The 13,687-nt window shown below is 51.8% G+C and overlaps 2 protein-coding genes across 6 annotated transcripts in view; one reads left to right on the top strand and one right to left on the bottom strand.

Annotated features, from left to right (window-relative positions):
- Positions 1–4,913, top strand: part of TRAP1 (TNF receptor associated protein 1) — a 70,684-nt gene extending 65,771 nt beyond the window's left edge. Inside the window, exons 16-18 of the mRNA XM_007983989.3 lie at positions 558–703; positions 4,105–4,177; positions 4,721–4,913. Of these exons, the coding sequence (XP_007982180.2) occupies positions 558–703; positions 4,105–4,177; positions 4,721–4,822 (321 nt within the window). The 3' untranslated portion in view covers positions 4,823–4,913. The remainder of the gene's footprint in view (positions 1–557; positions 704–4,104; positions 4,178–4,720) is intronic.
- DNASE1 (deoxyribonuclease 1) overlaps positions 1–13,687 on the bottom strand; it is a 42,729-nt gene that overhangs the window by 7,155 nt on the left and 21,887 nt on the right. The window contains exons 2-10 of one of the 5 annotated variants that reach the window (XM_007984034.3): positions 7,703–7,942; positions 7,219–7,366; positions 6,801–6,889; positions 6,552–6,635; positions 6,161–6,276; positions 5,814–5,944; positions 5,583–5,737; positions 5,125–5,221; positions 4,855–5,039 (exon numbers count right to left, since the gene is read on the bottom strand). In XM_007984034.3, the coding sequence (XP_007982225.3) occupies positions 4,992–5,039; positions 5,125–5,221; positions 5,583–5,737; positions 5,814–5,944; positions 6,161–6,276; positions 6,552–6,635; positions 6,801–6,889; positions 7,219–7,365 (867 nt within the window). In that variant the 5' untranslated portion in view covers position 7,366; positions 7,703–7,942 and the 3' untranslated portion in view covers positions 4,855–4,991. Of the gene's footprint in view, positions 1–4,854; positions 5,040–5,124; positions 5,222–5,582; positions 5,738–5,813; positions 5,945–6,160; positions 6,277–6,551; positions 6,636–6,800; positions 6,890–7,218; positions 7,367–7,702; positions 7,943–13,687 lie in introns of those variants that run through there. The other 4 variants (XM_007984053.3, XM_007984043.3, XM_073015120.1 and 1 more) reach the window with 4 other exon arrangements.

Here is a 13,687-nt window from a genome sequence, read left to right as displayed (position 1 = left end):
CCCGAGCAGCTGCGAACTGAAAACGGAAAAACCCGCAGCCCCAGTGGACTGTCCCGGTCGCAGCCCTGCAGGAGCTAAGGACATGGGGGTTCCGAAGAAGGGACATGCTACCCCAGCCCTCAGGAGCTCACTTCTCCCTTGGGTTCTTAGGGGGGTTTGGGTGGGCTTCAGAGAGCTAAGACCCGCCCCCGCCCCCACCAAATCAGTCTAGCTTGGAGCAAGAAAGGAGTGTCCCATGCATGGTCACTTGGAGGAGGGGCCTCGTGCAGGGTGGGCTGGCGTGGACCAGAGGATGGATTTGGGCAGCTCCTGGAGGCAGCAGCAGGGGACCAGGGTTGTGGAGCCCCTAGGGCACAGTATCTGTGTGGGGCATCAGCTCAGGGCCCACAGGTTAGTGGGTCATGGGGAGGGAGTAGCACTGGTACAGGAGAGTCCTTGAGATCCTGCCTGCTACCTCGTAGTCTGGGTGACCTTCACCCCTGGTAAAGATGCTGCCAGTCCCCAGCCCTCTCACATTGGGAACCTTTATCACCCTCAACCCCTGGCTTTGCTCACAGGTGACCCTCCGACTGGACACCCACCCTGCCATGGTCACCGTGCTGGAGATGGGGGCTGCCCGCCACTTCCTGCGCATGCAGCAGCTGGCCAAGACCCAGGAGGAGCGTGCACAGCTCCTGCAGCCCACGCTGGAGATCAACCCCAGGTGAGGCCACACTCCTGGCCCTTCCAGCCTGTGGGATCCCCCAGAATCCTATGTGTGGTGTTCTTCTGTTGTGGAATGTGACACAGAAGAGAAGTGTGTGAGGCCTGTGGACATGTGGGTAACTCTGAGGAGCTGTATTCAGTTTAGGCTGCACCCATGTGAAATGGAACCTGGCCGGCCAGCTGCATCCCAACTTGTGACCATGTCCTTGTTTTGCTCTATGGCTTTGCCACCCTGTGCATGTCCTGAACATGCTCAGTTTTGCCTGTTTTGAGCTTTGTACGTGGATCTTGGTGGATCTTGGTGTTTGCTGAAGTCTAACATTGCTCACTTGGCATGAGGGTTGCCTACGCAGAGGGGCTGCCACAAGTTCATTTTCGTAGCTGAATAACGTCCACTGCAGAAACCCACCTCGGTGCAGCAGACTCCTCCGTTCTGCTCTGCTGGGCCTCAGGTGGTTCTTGGTCAGAAGTTGTGGAGAACCAGGCTGCTCTGAATATTCTTGTCCGCGTGTCTGGGGCTTGTGTGGGTTTCTCTGTGGCCCCGGTGGTGGGAGCTGCTTCCAGGGTGGACCGAGAACCCCCAGCCCTGACAGTGGCTAAGCGTGTAAGATTTCCCTCCTTTCTTCCCGCTATTCATTATATGCCCTTTATCTGTGGTAAATGTCTTTTCACCTGCCTTTAGGTATCTTTTGATGAGTAGGTATTCTTAATAGAACATTTACGTTTTCATTAGATGCTTTTTTGGGATCTTAAGAAATCTTTCCAGAGTCATGAATTCATGAACAATGGTTTCTTTCTTTTGAGACGAGGTCTGTGCTGCCCAGGCTGGAGTGCAGTGATGTGTGCAGCCTCAAACTCCTGGGCTCAAATGATTCTCTTGCCTTAGCCTCCTGAGTGGCTGAGACAGTGTGAACCATCATTCCTAATGTTTAAAAACAATTTTTGTCGAAATGGGATCTCATTATGTCGCCCGGACTGGTCTCAGACTGGCCACATGTGATCCACCGTGCTGGGATTATAGGTGTGAGCCACTGTGTCTGGCCTGTTGGGGTTTGATTGAGATTGTTTTCATTCCCTAAATGAGTTTTCAGGAGAATTGACACTGTTACAGTATCACTTACTTGCACCTATGAATGTGATATTTTTATTTAGGTCTTCAACATCCTTTGGTACCTTACATTCTCTGTAGAGTTCTGGTACCATTTTTAAAGAATTATTCTTTGATGTGTCTTACTGGGTATTTTAAAATTTCATTTTCTAACTTGTTATAGATGAAGTTTCTTTTCTGGGGGAAATTTTGTATACAGCAATTTTTTTAAAAATGAAGTTACATAAACAAGTTACTAAAAATGTTAGAAAACAACAGAAAGGAAATCAAAATCCATAGCCTTACCACTCCTCACAATGTAGCCTAAGTAGTATTTTAATTTCTGAGACAGGGTCTCACTCTGTCCCCCAGGTTGGAGTGCAGTGGGGCGATCTCAGCTCACTGCAACCTCTACCTCCTGGGCTCACGCGGTCCACCTGCCTTGGCCTCCCGAAGTGCTGGGATTACAAGTGTGGGCCACCATCCACCATCCCCAGCCAGGGTTTGTTTTGTTCTTTAGTGCATGTCTAGTGTTTTTTTTTTTTTTTTTTTTGTCTTTTTAGAATCTTAACTTTAAAAATTATACTGGCAGTGAGGGAGATGCATTGTCCTGGCCGTGGCACTGCTGGGGGAAAAGCTGACTTGGCTTATGGCTGTCAGTGCCGAGTAAGCACCTTCCCACAGCAGTGCCAGTTTGCAGAATGCCTGCGCCTCTGCTAGAGCAGCTCAGTGAGGCAGACACCGTGTCACTTTAACTAGTTTTGGTGCCAAACTAGTTTTTTAAGATAGCTGCAGAAGTGCTCGTTTCTGTCTATTGCCAAAGGACTTCACTTTTGGAGACAGGGTCTTGCTCTGTCACCTAGGGTGGAGTGCACCAGTGGCGCCATCAGAGCTCACTGCAGCCTCGGCCTCCCAAAGTGCTGGGATTACAGGCGAGAGCCACTGTGCCCAGCCAGGTTCACTTTTATTTGTTTTAAAATTTGGTGTTCTATCCACATAGTTCAGAATTCAAAACTATTTACGGGGGAAAATTTCCTCCTACCTGTGTCCCCAGTGCAGCCAGCATTAGGGCTTTTGTATTTCTGCAGAGATGATGTGCTCTTGTGGGCAGCCGCACCCTTGGGTTTCCTGGGGGTAACCTGCTGTGCAGTCGGTCCTTGCCTTGCTTTTCTCCCGTAGGGTAACTAGGTGGTCTCCGCGTCAGCATATTAAGAATGTCCTTTTTTCCAGCTGCATAGACTAGAAATGTGAGGATGTGCATTTAAAGTGTTTCCTGGCTTAGGCCGGGTGCGGTGTCTCACGCCTGTAATCCCAACATTTTGGGAGGCTTAGGCGGGTGGATTCCTTGAGGTCAGGAGTTCGAGACCCTGGTCAACATGGCGAAACCCCGTCCCTACTAAAAATACAAAAACTAGCTGGGGGTGGTGGTGGGTGCCCGTAATCCCAGTTAATTGGGAGGCTGAGGCAGGAGAATCTCTTGAACCCGGGAGGCTGCAGTGAGCCAAGATCATGCAATTTCACTCTAGCCTGGGTGAAGGAGTGAGAGTCCATCTAAAAAAATAAGTATTTAAAGGGATGCAGTTAGGAAGTGGAATGGCTGAGTCTCAGCACATCCACATGTGGTTTTCCTGACTTCAGTTGTCCTCTGGAGAGGTTGTACAAATGTACAGTTCCCCAGACCCCTCGGTTTTATCAGACTTCTCCTAAGTGAAAAATTATAATTTTCATGTTAAATACTACATGATGCTTTTTTGGCTTTTGGGTTTCCCCTTCTGAGATTATGAAGCATTTCTTCCCCAGAACTGTGCTTTTCTTTGATCCCTCTGGAATTTACTCTGGTCTACATGGTTTTCTGCATGGCTCCCAGTTATCCCAGTGCTGCCGGATGGAGTGATCTGTCTCCTCCCCCTTCTGTGAAATACTGTCTTCATCAGACCAGTGTCCACCCTCGTTACATGGAGTTGTTCGCCTTCCCCCTTTCCAGAGCTAAACTGTTTTATTTACTAGAGCCCTATAATATGTTTCAACATGTGGGACTTCCTCCCTTTTCTTTTATTATTTATCTAGGAACCAAGGTATGTCTTCACATAATAAGCTCCTTTTGTCCCTTTAGTGTATTTTGATCTTGGAACTTGGCTACCTTACAGCATTTTCTAATACTGACACTCCTGCTTCACTTGGGTTTTCTGGGTATATAATCATATCATCTATATACCTTTAAAAAACTAAATATTCTGATAATCCCAAAACATGAAGGGAGGGTTGCAGTACGTGGTCCTGAGCTGCTTTTTCTGGTGGGTTCTGTGTTGCAGGCATGTGCTCATCAAGAAGCTGAATCAGCTGCGGGCAAGTGAGCCTGGCCTGGCCCAGCTGCTGGTGGATCAGGTGAGTGCAGCAGCTCAGGATGACTGCACAGATCTGGGCTACTAGCCCTGATAGCCTACCTTCAGGCTGGAACAGCAGTTTCCTCCAAAATCCTGCCTTTTTTTTTATTGAGATGGAGTCTCGCTCTATTGCCAGGCTGGAGTGCAGTGGCATGATCTTGGCTCACTACAATCTCCGCCTCTCGGGTTCAAGCAATTCCCCTGCCTCAGCCTCCCAAGTAGCTGGGATTATAGGTGCCTGCCACCATGCCTGGCTAATTGTTTTGTATTTTAGTAGAGACGGGGTTTCACCACGTTGTCTCCTGACCTCGTGAGCCACCGTGCCCAGCCAAATTCTGCTTTAAAAAGGGAAAAATGGCCAGGTGTGGTGGCTCACGCCTGTAATCCCAGCACTTTGGGAAGCGGGTGGATCACTTGAGGTTGCAGTGAGCCAAGATCGTGCCTCTGCACTCCAGCCTGGGCAACAGTGAGACTGTCTCAAAAAAAAAAAAAATGAAAAGATGCCCCACGGCCCTCATAATGGGTTTCTTCTCTTGCCTTTCAGATATACGAGAACGCCATGATTGCTGCTGGGCTTGTTGACGACCCTAGGGCCATGGTGGGCCGCTTGAATGAGCTGCTTGTCAAGGCCCTGGAGCGACACTGACAGCCAGGGGCCAGAAGGACTGATACCACAGATGACAGCCCCGCCGCCTTGAGCTTTATTGACCTAAATTAAAAGGTATTTCTTAACCTGAGTGTTGGGCTGTTTGTGTGGCTCCTGCGGCAGGATGGGTCCTCTCTTCCTGCAGTTCAGCTGGCGTGGGGAAGGCTGCTCACTTCAGCATCACCTCCACTGGATAGTGGTCACTGATGGCTTGGGCCTGCAGGCAAGTGGGCACAGGGTCTGGCCTGAGCCTAAGTTCCTGTGTCCCATCCCCATGTGACTGTGCAAGGGAGGACACGTACCAGTTGGTCACTCAGGCCATAGGCAGCCTGGAAGTTAAAGGGAAGAGCCGAGTCAGGAACAACGGCCTCCTGGAGCAGCGTCCCTGCAACCACGATCCTGATGGGTGTTGGGAAGAGAGAGTAGGTTCCCCTGTCACCCATGGACCTGGCTCAGGGCTCACAGGAACTAAACTAAGAGCCCTGGGACCTGACAGTGCAGGTCTGTGGGCGCCCAAAACTGCACACCCTGGCCTGTGCCCCTCAAAGTGGAAACCACGTGACAGCCTAATGTGTCTGCCTCTCCTCTTATCCCCAAATGTGCTTTTCCTAAAAAACTAAAAATCGTGGCTCTTGTTATTCTGTTTCCTGAGTGGATCAACTGAAGTTCAGTTGGGTGAGTGTCCAAAGGCCTTGAGACTTCTGAAGCCGGACATATGAGTCACGGCTGCTCTTTGCCCTAAGCGCGATACGCTGCTCACCTGTCGTAGGCGCAGTGTGTGGATGTAGCTGTGGTGTCAGCGGTGTCAGGGATCAGCCACTGGAAGGTGGGGCTCGTCCGCAGGCGGATGGATGACCACTGGGAGGGTCTCACATAGCTGCAGCCCGCATTGAAGTCGCCCATCAACATGACGTCCTACCAGGAAACGTTGCCTGTGGGCCCAGGGACAAGCGGAGGCCGCTGGTGCCCACTGCCCCTGGGAGGGTCTCACCTCCAAGCCCCATCTCTCTTGGACATCCAGGTAGACGTCATAGAGAGCATCGATCTCAGCTACTGCGTCCTCTGGGGCCGCATGCAGGGGAACAATGGCAAACTCCCTGACCTCTGTGCAGCGGCCACTCCCTGGGGGCAGGTTCAGTCACCAAGTCAGTTGGAACTGTGAATCATGACAGTCCCCCGGGGGGTCATGTTCCAAATGAATGGAAAACCCAAGCCCCAGGGACTGGGAGGGCAGTGTGTGACACAGGCATTCCAGGTTCCCTAGGAGGGGGTGGAGGCCGTAAGCACCAAGCTGTGCCCCACCCTGGCCCAGGCAGCACCCCGTGTGGCAGCACCCACCTGTGAACGGGCAGGAGAACCTGACGATGGCTGGCTCTCGGCTGAAGGTGTCGTTCCCACAGGGCTCGCAGCCATCATCGTAGTAGTAACTGTCCACCACAGACACCTGGTCAGGCCTGTGGGAAGGCCGGGCAGGAAGAGGTGACCCCAGGCTGGAAGCTGCCCCACTCTTGCTTCCCAGGAGGCAGGCGTTGCATCACAGACAGGAGGGCGGGCGGGCAGGCCGCCACCTGCTCACCCCATGGGTCTGGGACCTCAGGAGGGTGTTTTGACTCCACCCTGGACCTGCCCTGCAGCCTCAGGTTCTTGCCCCATAGGACAGACTACTTCCCTGCTCTGCTGAGGCCCTCCTAGGTGAAGGAGGAGCTTCCTGGCTTTCTGGACCACCCACCTGTACGCGAACAGGTAGCGCTCCTTATAGCTGTTCCGTCCCAGTGGCTCACTGACCACATAGTGATAGGTGTCTGGTGCATCCCTGGATTGAGGAAACAAAAGGTCCCAGTGGGCAGGGGGCTTAGGGGACACCTCTGGCTGCCAACAGCAAGGCTGTGCCCAGGTCCCCACCCTTGGGGCCCAAGTGAAGTGAGACTGTGCCCTGGACGAGATGTCACCTCCCTAAGACCCTGCCACTGTCACCCACTGATTGAGGTTGTCCAGCAGCTTCCCCACGGCAGTCAGGTGGCTGTCTCTGACCTCCTGGACCAGGGCGATGTCGTAGCGGCTCAGGATCTGGGGGCAGGGCCACAGTGGTGCTGAGCAGGGCTGGTGCCACCTAGGGACCCCACACTGCCACAAAGGGAGCCACATTGCTCGTGGCATTGCTCGGTTTAGCTGCAGCCTCATGTTTCTGCCTGGGCTCCTGCTGCCAGCCAGGGACAGGACAGCACAGCAGGGACAAGGACCTTGGTCCGCAGCCAAGAGCCTGTTCTGCCGGGCTGTGGGCAGAGGTGCTCAGTACCCCACACCCGACACTCTGTGGCCCCACACGGCTGGCCCCGCCCACCAGCCCCAGACTCCAGAGCCCCTCTGCTTCTGGGGAGAGGCCGCCCTGGCCTCACCTGCACAATGTAGCTGACGAGGGTGGCATTGGACATCTTGGTCTCCCCAAATGTCTGGATGTTGAAGGCTGCGATCTTCAGGGACACGGCCCCCTGCAGTAGGGCCAACAGTGCCAGCACAGCCCCCAGCAGCCTCATGCCCCTCATCCTGGGAGAGCACAGGGCGCAGAGACATAACAGAAGTGAGACGTCATCCCTGCCACAGCACTCCAGCCTCCAGGGGCCCAGCTGGCAGGGGCTGGTGCAGCTCAAGGTCGGGGGACGTGGGCAGGGGAAACCCCCGCAAGCCTTTCCTACAACGTCCAGAAACCCAAACAGCTGGCACCACATGGAGGACCCCGAGTCACTCTCCCATCCACCAGAAAACCCGCCCGGGAGGGACGCTGGAGCCTCCTCCTCACTCTCCGCTGGAGGACAAGACGCTAAGCCTCCCTCCCTGCTCCGAACTGGCCAGTCACCCGGAGGCACTCCACCTGGTGCTCACCTGAGATGATGGTGATGTCCTCAGAGATGATGAGAATGCTATCAAGAATCTGGACTATCCTTTGATGTCAATTTTCTCCTTTTGCTGCTTTAAGAAAAAAAGTCGTTTATGAAGAGAGGTCTCTGAAGAAGCACTTCAAGGCCCTGGCAGTGCTGCTGGGTTCCAGACCCTGCACAGGCAGTGTGTGTCCGGGAGTTTTAAAGGTTCAGGCAGCTGTGACCTTCCCTGGGGCAATGTCACCTGAGGGTACAGAAAACAATGGCTCTGTGTGGCTTTCCGCATAGGTGGGTTGCTGGCATGTGTTTATTTCTGCAAGCACAGGTTTCTTGCTGCTGTAAAAACTGCACCTGATAACCATGTTTGTACTTGGTTTTAAAATATCTGATAACAAGGCCAAAGGTTCCTGTCCTGTGTCCCTTGCACGTGCAGTGGCCCCCATTTTCCAGCATAGGGCAGGGATGGGCCAGGTATGTGCAGGAGGGTGGGGCTGGGCTCCAGTCTCCCGTCTCTTGTCTGGGGGCCCCAAGGACACCTTGGAGTAAGAGGCCAAAGCCACATCCAAGGTTGCAAATGAAGCCCCCTGGTGGCTGAACAGCCATGACTGCTCTGTGGCCCAGGACACGCCTGCCTTCCTGATTCATCACCATCAGGTGCAGGCAACCCTGCAGGAGGCTGAGGAGCTTGGAACAAGCAGCGGCGGGGGCCTGCAGCACCAGCGCCATGGGGCTAGGACAGGTGGGGGCTGCAAGGCCCACCCCAATTGCCAGCCAGGCAGTGGGGAGCCTTCTTGAAGTGGACAATAGGCTGTGTGTTTAGGCCCAGGGGATCCTGAGGGACCAGATCACAAGGGCAGGGCAGCAGCTAAAGGCCAGGCCTCAGGTCTAGTCATTTCTTGTTTTTGTTTTGGGTTTTTGTTGTTTTTGAGACAGGGTCTCTCACTATGTTGCCAAGGCTGGAGTGCAGTGGCACAATCATGGCTCATTATAGCCTTGACCTCCAGGACTCAGATAATCCTCCCTCCTCAGCCTCCTGAGTAGCTAAGACTATGGGTGTGCCACCGTGCCTGGCTAAGTTTTAAATTTTTTTTTGGTAGAGATGGGGTCTTGCTGTGTTGTCCAGACTGGTCTTGAACTCCTGGCTTCAAGCAATCCTCCCACGTAGCTGGGACTATAGGTGCATGCCACCAAGCCCAGCTATTGGTTTTTTGTTTGTTTTTTTTTTTTTGAGGCAGAGTTTTGAGGCGAAGTGTTGCCCAGGCTGGAGTGCAGTGACACTATCCGGCTCACTGCAACCTCTGCCTCCCAGGTTCAAGCGATTCTCCTGCCTCAGTCTCCTGGGTAGCTGGGATTACAGGCACACACCACCACACCTGGCTAATTTTTGAATTTTTAGTAGAGACGGGGGTTTCACCATATTGGTCACACTGGCCTCAAACTCATGACCTTGGGGTTTTTTTTTTTTTTTTTTTTTTGAAACAGAGTCTCGCTCTGTCGCCCAGGCTGGAGTGCAGTGGCCAGATCTCAGCTCACTGCAAGCTCCGCCTCCGGGGTTCACGCCATTCTCCTGCCTCAGCCTCCTGAGTAGCTGGGACTACAGGCGCCCGCCACCTCGCCCGGCTAGTTGTTTTGGTATTTTTTAGTAGAGATGGGATTTCACCATGTTAGCCAGGATGGTCTCGATCTCCTGACCTTGTGATCCGCTGCCTCAGCCTCCCAAAGTGCTGGGATTACAGCACCCAGCCTATTTTTTAAGTTTCTCGTAGAGACAAGGTCTCCAACTCCTGAGCTCAAGCAATCTTCCTGCAAATGCTGGGATTACAAGTGTGAGCCACTGCACCCGGCCAGGTCCACTCATTTCTTGGAATCTTTTTGATTTTCCATTTGTATTTATTTCCTGAGGCTGCTGTAACTACCACAAGTTTGGTTGCTTAAAATAATAGAAATGGATCCTCTCACAGTTCTGGAGACTGGACGTCGGCAGTCAGGGTGTCAGCAGGACCCTGCTCCTCCTGGGGGCCCTGCGGGGACGCTCCTTGCCCTCCAGTTTCTGCAGGCTGCCAGCAATCCTTGGCCTTCCTTGGCTGTGGCTGCATCACCCCAGTCGCTGCCTCGTCTTCTGATGTATGTGCCTGCATTTGGGGTCCTCCCAGAGAGCAGGGATGATGTCCTTATCTCACTAGCCTTTACTCACATCTGCATCCTTTTTTGCTACAAAAATCAACATTCAGAGGTTCCAGGGCGAGGGCACAGCTATCTTTTGAGCCACCCCTGGGTCTTGCCCGCTCGGAAGGGGTGTGCTAGCCCCCCAAGGACAGCCCTGCACATAGTATCTGTGGTCCTCCTGGGGGGGGAGGGCCTGGAGGACTTGGCAGAAGTCCAGGCGAGATTCAGGTATGAGAACTGCAGGAAATGAATACAAATGGGGTCTGCAGGAGGCCTCAAGGGCCAGAGTCAGCAGGGGCCAAGGTCAAAGGTCAGGAAAGTGCTAGGTCTGGCCAGCTGGCCATGAAGCAGAAGGTGGGCCCAGTGGGGACTAGAAATAGGAAGGTAAACCACCTTCACCAAGACTGGCGCCCCATTCCATAAAGACACACCGACAGACACCTGGCTGGCAGCGCTAGTGCACTCATCTGTCCCTCCTATTGAGATGGAAACACCGCCACTCCTCAGGCTGCCAGAGGCCCCGTTGCAGGCTTTTCCAAAGGTTTCAGCGATGGTTCTTCCCTGTTTTCAATCTCTGAGTCTAGGACAGCCTCCAGCATGTCAAAATCCAGTCCCCAAGCAAGGCCACCAGAGGATTTAGTGTAGGAATTAGTCCTCTGCCTTTGGTGGTTGCCTTTCCTGGACACACATCTCACAGTGACCCATTGCGGGGGAGGGAGTAAGGCTAGAGGGCGGCCACTGTCCTCCACCAAGAAGCTGCCTGGTGCAGCTTCCAGCGGGGCACAGGGACACCAATTATAGCTCACAGAGCAAGTGCCCAGCCCCCCACATGCACTCAGCACATGGGACAAGGGTTCCCCTCTGGTCTGTCATCCCCTCCTGGCTCTTGACCAAATGCTGCCCCATCTGCTTTCAGGTGCTCCCAGGCAGTGCCCCTGCTTTCTCTACCTGCCAGAAGGCAGGCTGGAACCTGGGCCTCGCTGTACAAATGGCGAGCACTGCCTGCCATGTGGCTGCCCTCAGGATGGGCTTTGGTGACGGCAGCACAGCCCTGGAGGAGCCTGGTCTGACGTGGGGCCTGTCTGGGATCACTGCTGGGCCTTCAACCATCTGGAGCCTCCATGTCTTCCTCTGTCAGATAGAGTGACATTATTCCCAGAAGAATCATTTCACCTCCTCAGAAGCCATCCTGCCCCTGTGGCCTGTGGACTCTCCAGCACTCTCACTTCTCCCTTGTGGATCTCTTTTCTGTCCGTGTCAGTCAATGCTGCCATGTAACAGCCACCTGAACACTCAGTGTGTACACACGCATTTCTCTCACGCTGGCAGGTCAGCTGGGATGGCTCTGCTGCCTGGGCCTCGTCCTGGGACTGGGCTGGAGGGACTGTAGCTCCCTGGGCACCCTCTTCCCACAGCATGGAAGGTGGAGGCTCCCAGAGCACATGCAGAGCACGCGCCGCCCTAAGGCTGAGGTGGACCCGGCTGCTGTCGCTTCTGCCCACATTCCATGGGCGCTGTGGAGCTGCAGGTCCAAGCCCCACATCGGGAGTGAGTGGGGTACACTCTTCCCATGCTGGGCCCCACTCTGGAGACAGGCCTGGGGAATGCCCAAGGAGGAAGCCCAGCCTCTCTAGGATTTTCACATCCACAGAGAATGGGTGCTGTCAGCCAAGGGCGACAACGAGAAAAGCTGACTGCCTTCTCAGATCAGGATGAGCTGTTTTCACATCAACCCCGAGGATCTGCAGCCTTCTCAGGTTAAATTAAACCTGCCCCAGACACAGGAAGGGAAAAGAGCACATAACAACAGTTATCTTGACATCTAAGCCAGATCACATGCTCTGATTTGGCTGAAATTATAGGATAAAGGAAAAAATCCTACAAGCACCATGGCTGGAAACAAATGGCCTCAAAGGATTACCGGTGGCGGTGGCTTTGTGCAACCACAGCCGGTGCCATGTGACCCGGCGACGCACAGGCCAGGGAGGGTACCTTTCTACCGATCAAGAGCGAAAGAGGGAAGGACACAGAGCTGTGGTTTCCAGTCTACACGGAGGCACCCCCGTGAACTCACAGGGCACCATCAGATCCTCCTTAATGTTGAAGGAAGCAGTGATGCTCTGCTCTGCTCAGGGCCGTTCATGGTCTCAACGTTAACATTACCTTGCTTTGTAGGGTGTCTTCCCTCTCTCTGCCATGCTGGGTTGTGGCAGTTACGGAACAAGCAATTACTGTGAAAGTCGACGAAAAACGAGGCAATGAGGGTGGCGGTGTTCTATCAGATTCCAAGTTGAAGAGGTGCTCGACAGGCACACACATCCCATGACTAAACAAATAAGATGAACATTTTTCCTTATGTATTACTTTTCTAGACATCCACTATAAGCCAGGACACAAATACTTATTAGTGGGGTTTACTTATTTAATAAACGGAACTGTGAGGGATTTTTCTTTTCTTTTTTTAAAATGACCATATAATCTGGACTTACTAACTTTAGGTCACAATAAGTTAAAAGCTAGAAAAGGGTCTCATATTACAGGAATTCAAAAATTGACCATATAATAAATGATGAAGAAAACTGACAATAGAACAGGACAATGTTCGAATAGCTCAATGGGGCCAAAAGATCAGCGTATATCCTGCATCATCTTTCATGCAATGTCTCAGCTTTTTTCCCCCAAACATAAAGGCAGATTAATATAAATTAGCCTTATTTAGAATATTCATTTACGTTTCCTTCTGATACTGATATCTGAATGGAAAATGTATGAATAACTCATGGTTTCTACTGAAGTTTAAGAGTCCACCAGATGATGCTCAGATTTACACGATGCTAGAATAAGACACTACTGGGTGATGATTGCAAAGTATGAGCTGCAGATAAAATCTAAAAGGACATACATAATAACAAATATGTTATAATTTAAAAGACATATAGTAAATATAAATGAATTAACTCACACGACCTACTTACAAACAAAACTAGAATAAACACAACTTGTAGGAGCCAACTCCAGTTGATTTCACCACTTAACAGTAGCAAGTTCTCAGGTGGGTTGTTTTATTTAAGGATGACTTGAAATTTTACAAGGCCACCTTAGCTCCCACATATGAAAACTACTGAAGAATTTTTTCTTACCAACTAGAAGTTGGGGAAAACACACTGAGATATACAATGATATAGCTTCTCACACACTTGAAGGCCCATATCATGCCTAAATTTCTACTGATTTAACTTAAGAAGCTCCTTGCCCTGAGAGATTCTTTATCCCACAACACTTTACTCAGATGTGGCAGAGAGTCCCAGGACACTACCCAGGCCACAAGATAAAAAACACAACCTCTCTCCTATCTGGCACCACTGTCAGGGATTTCTTTTGGCCTACTATTAAAATAATTATTGACCCTTAATCAAGAGTGCTCTGAACTGAGAAAGTGTGAAGCTCTGATCTGACCTAATGGGTATGCCCGAGTTAGATTTCCTACTTTACCGAATATAACTTCTTTCCTAGCCTTCATCATTCACCACTGCTTCAACATCCTGTCACAAAGAAATTCTCAGTTCTACAAATTGCTACTGAAAAGAATAATTGCAAAGGATTAAACATACCACCGTGTTTCAATACATAAGTTCATGTTGGCATAAAGCCACCTTAGGGGGACGCTAGGAAGTCAACTTCTTATTCTGCAAAAAGGCAAATAAAGTCAAAGGATCAAGGCGGTATTCTGCCTTTCCCATGAAAGAGGACTGCCCAGTAACCCATAGTTCAAGAAGGCTCATCTTTAGATAGATGGATTCCAGCTAATACACGAAGAAGGAAT

The sequence above is a fragment of the Chlorocebus sabaeus genome, chromosome 5, assembly GCF_047675955.1.
Source record: "Chlorocebus sabaeus isolate Y175 chromosome 5, mChlSab1.0.hap1, whole genome shotgun sequence".
In the NCBI taxonomy this organism is placed as follows: domain Eukaryota; kingdom Metazoa; phylum Chordata; class Mammalia; order Primates; family Cercopithecidae; genus Chlorocebus; species Chlorocebus sabaeus.
The sequence above is the reverse complement of the archived record's forward strand: the minus strand, read 5'-3'. Positions and strand labels throughout refer to the sequence as shown.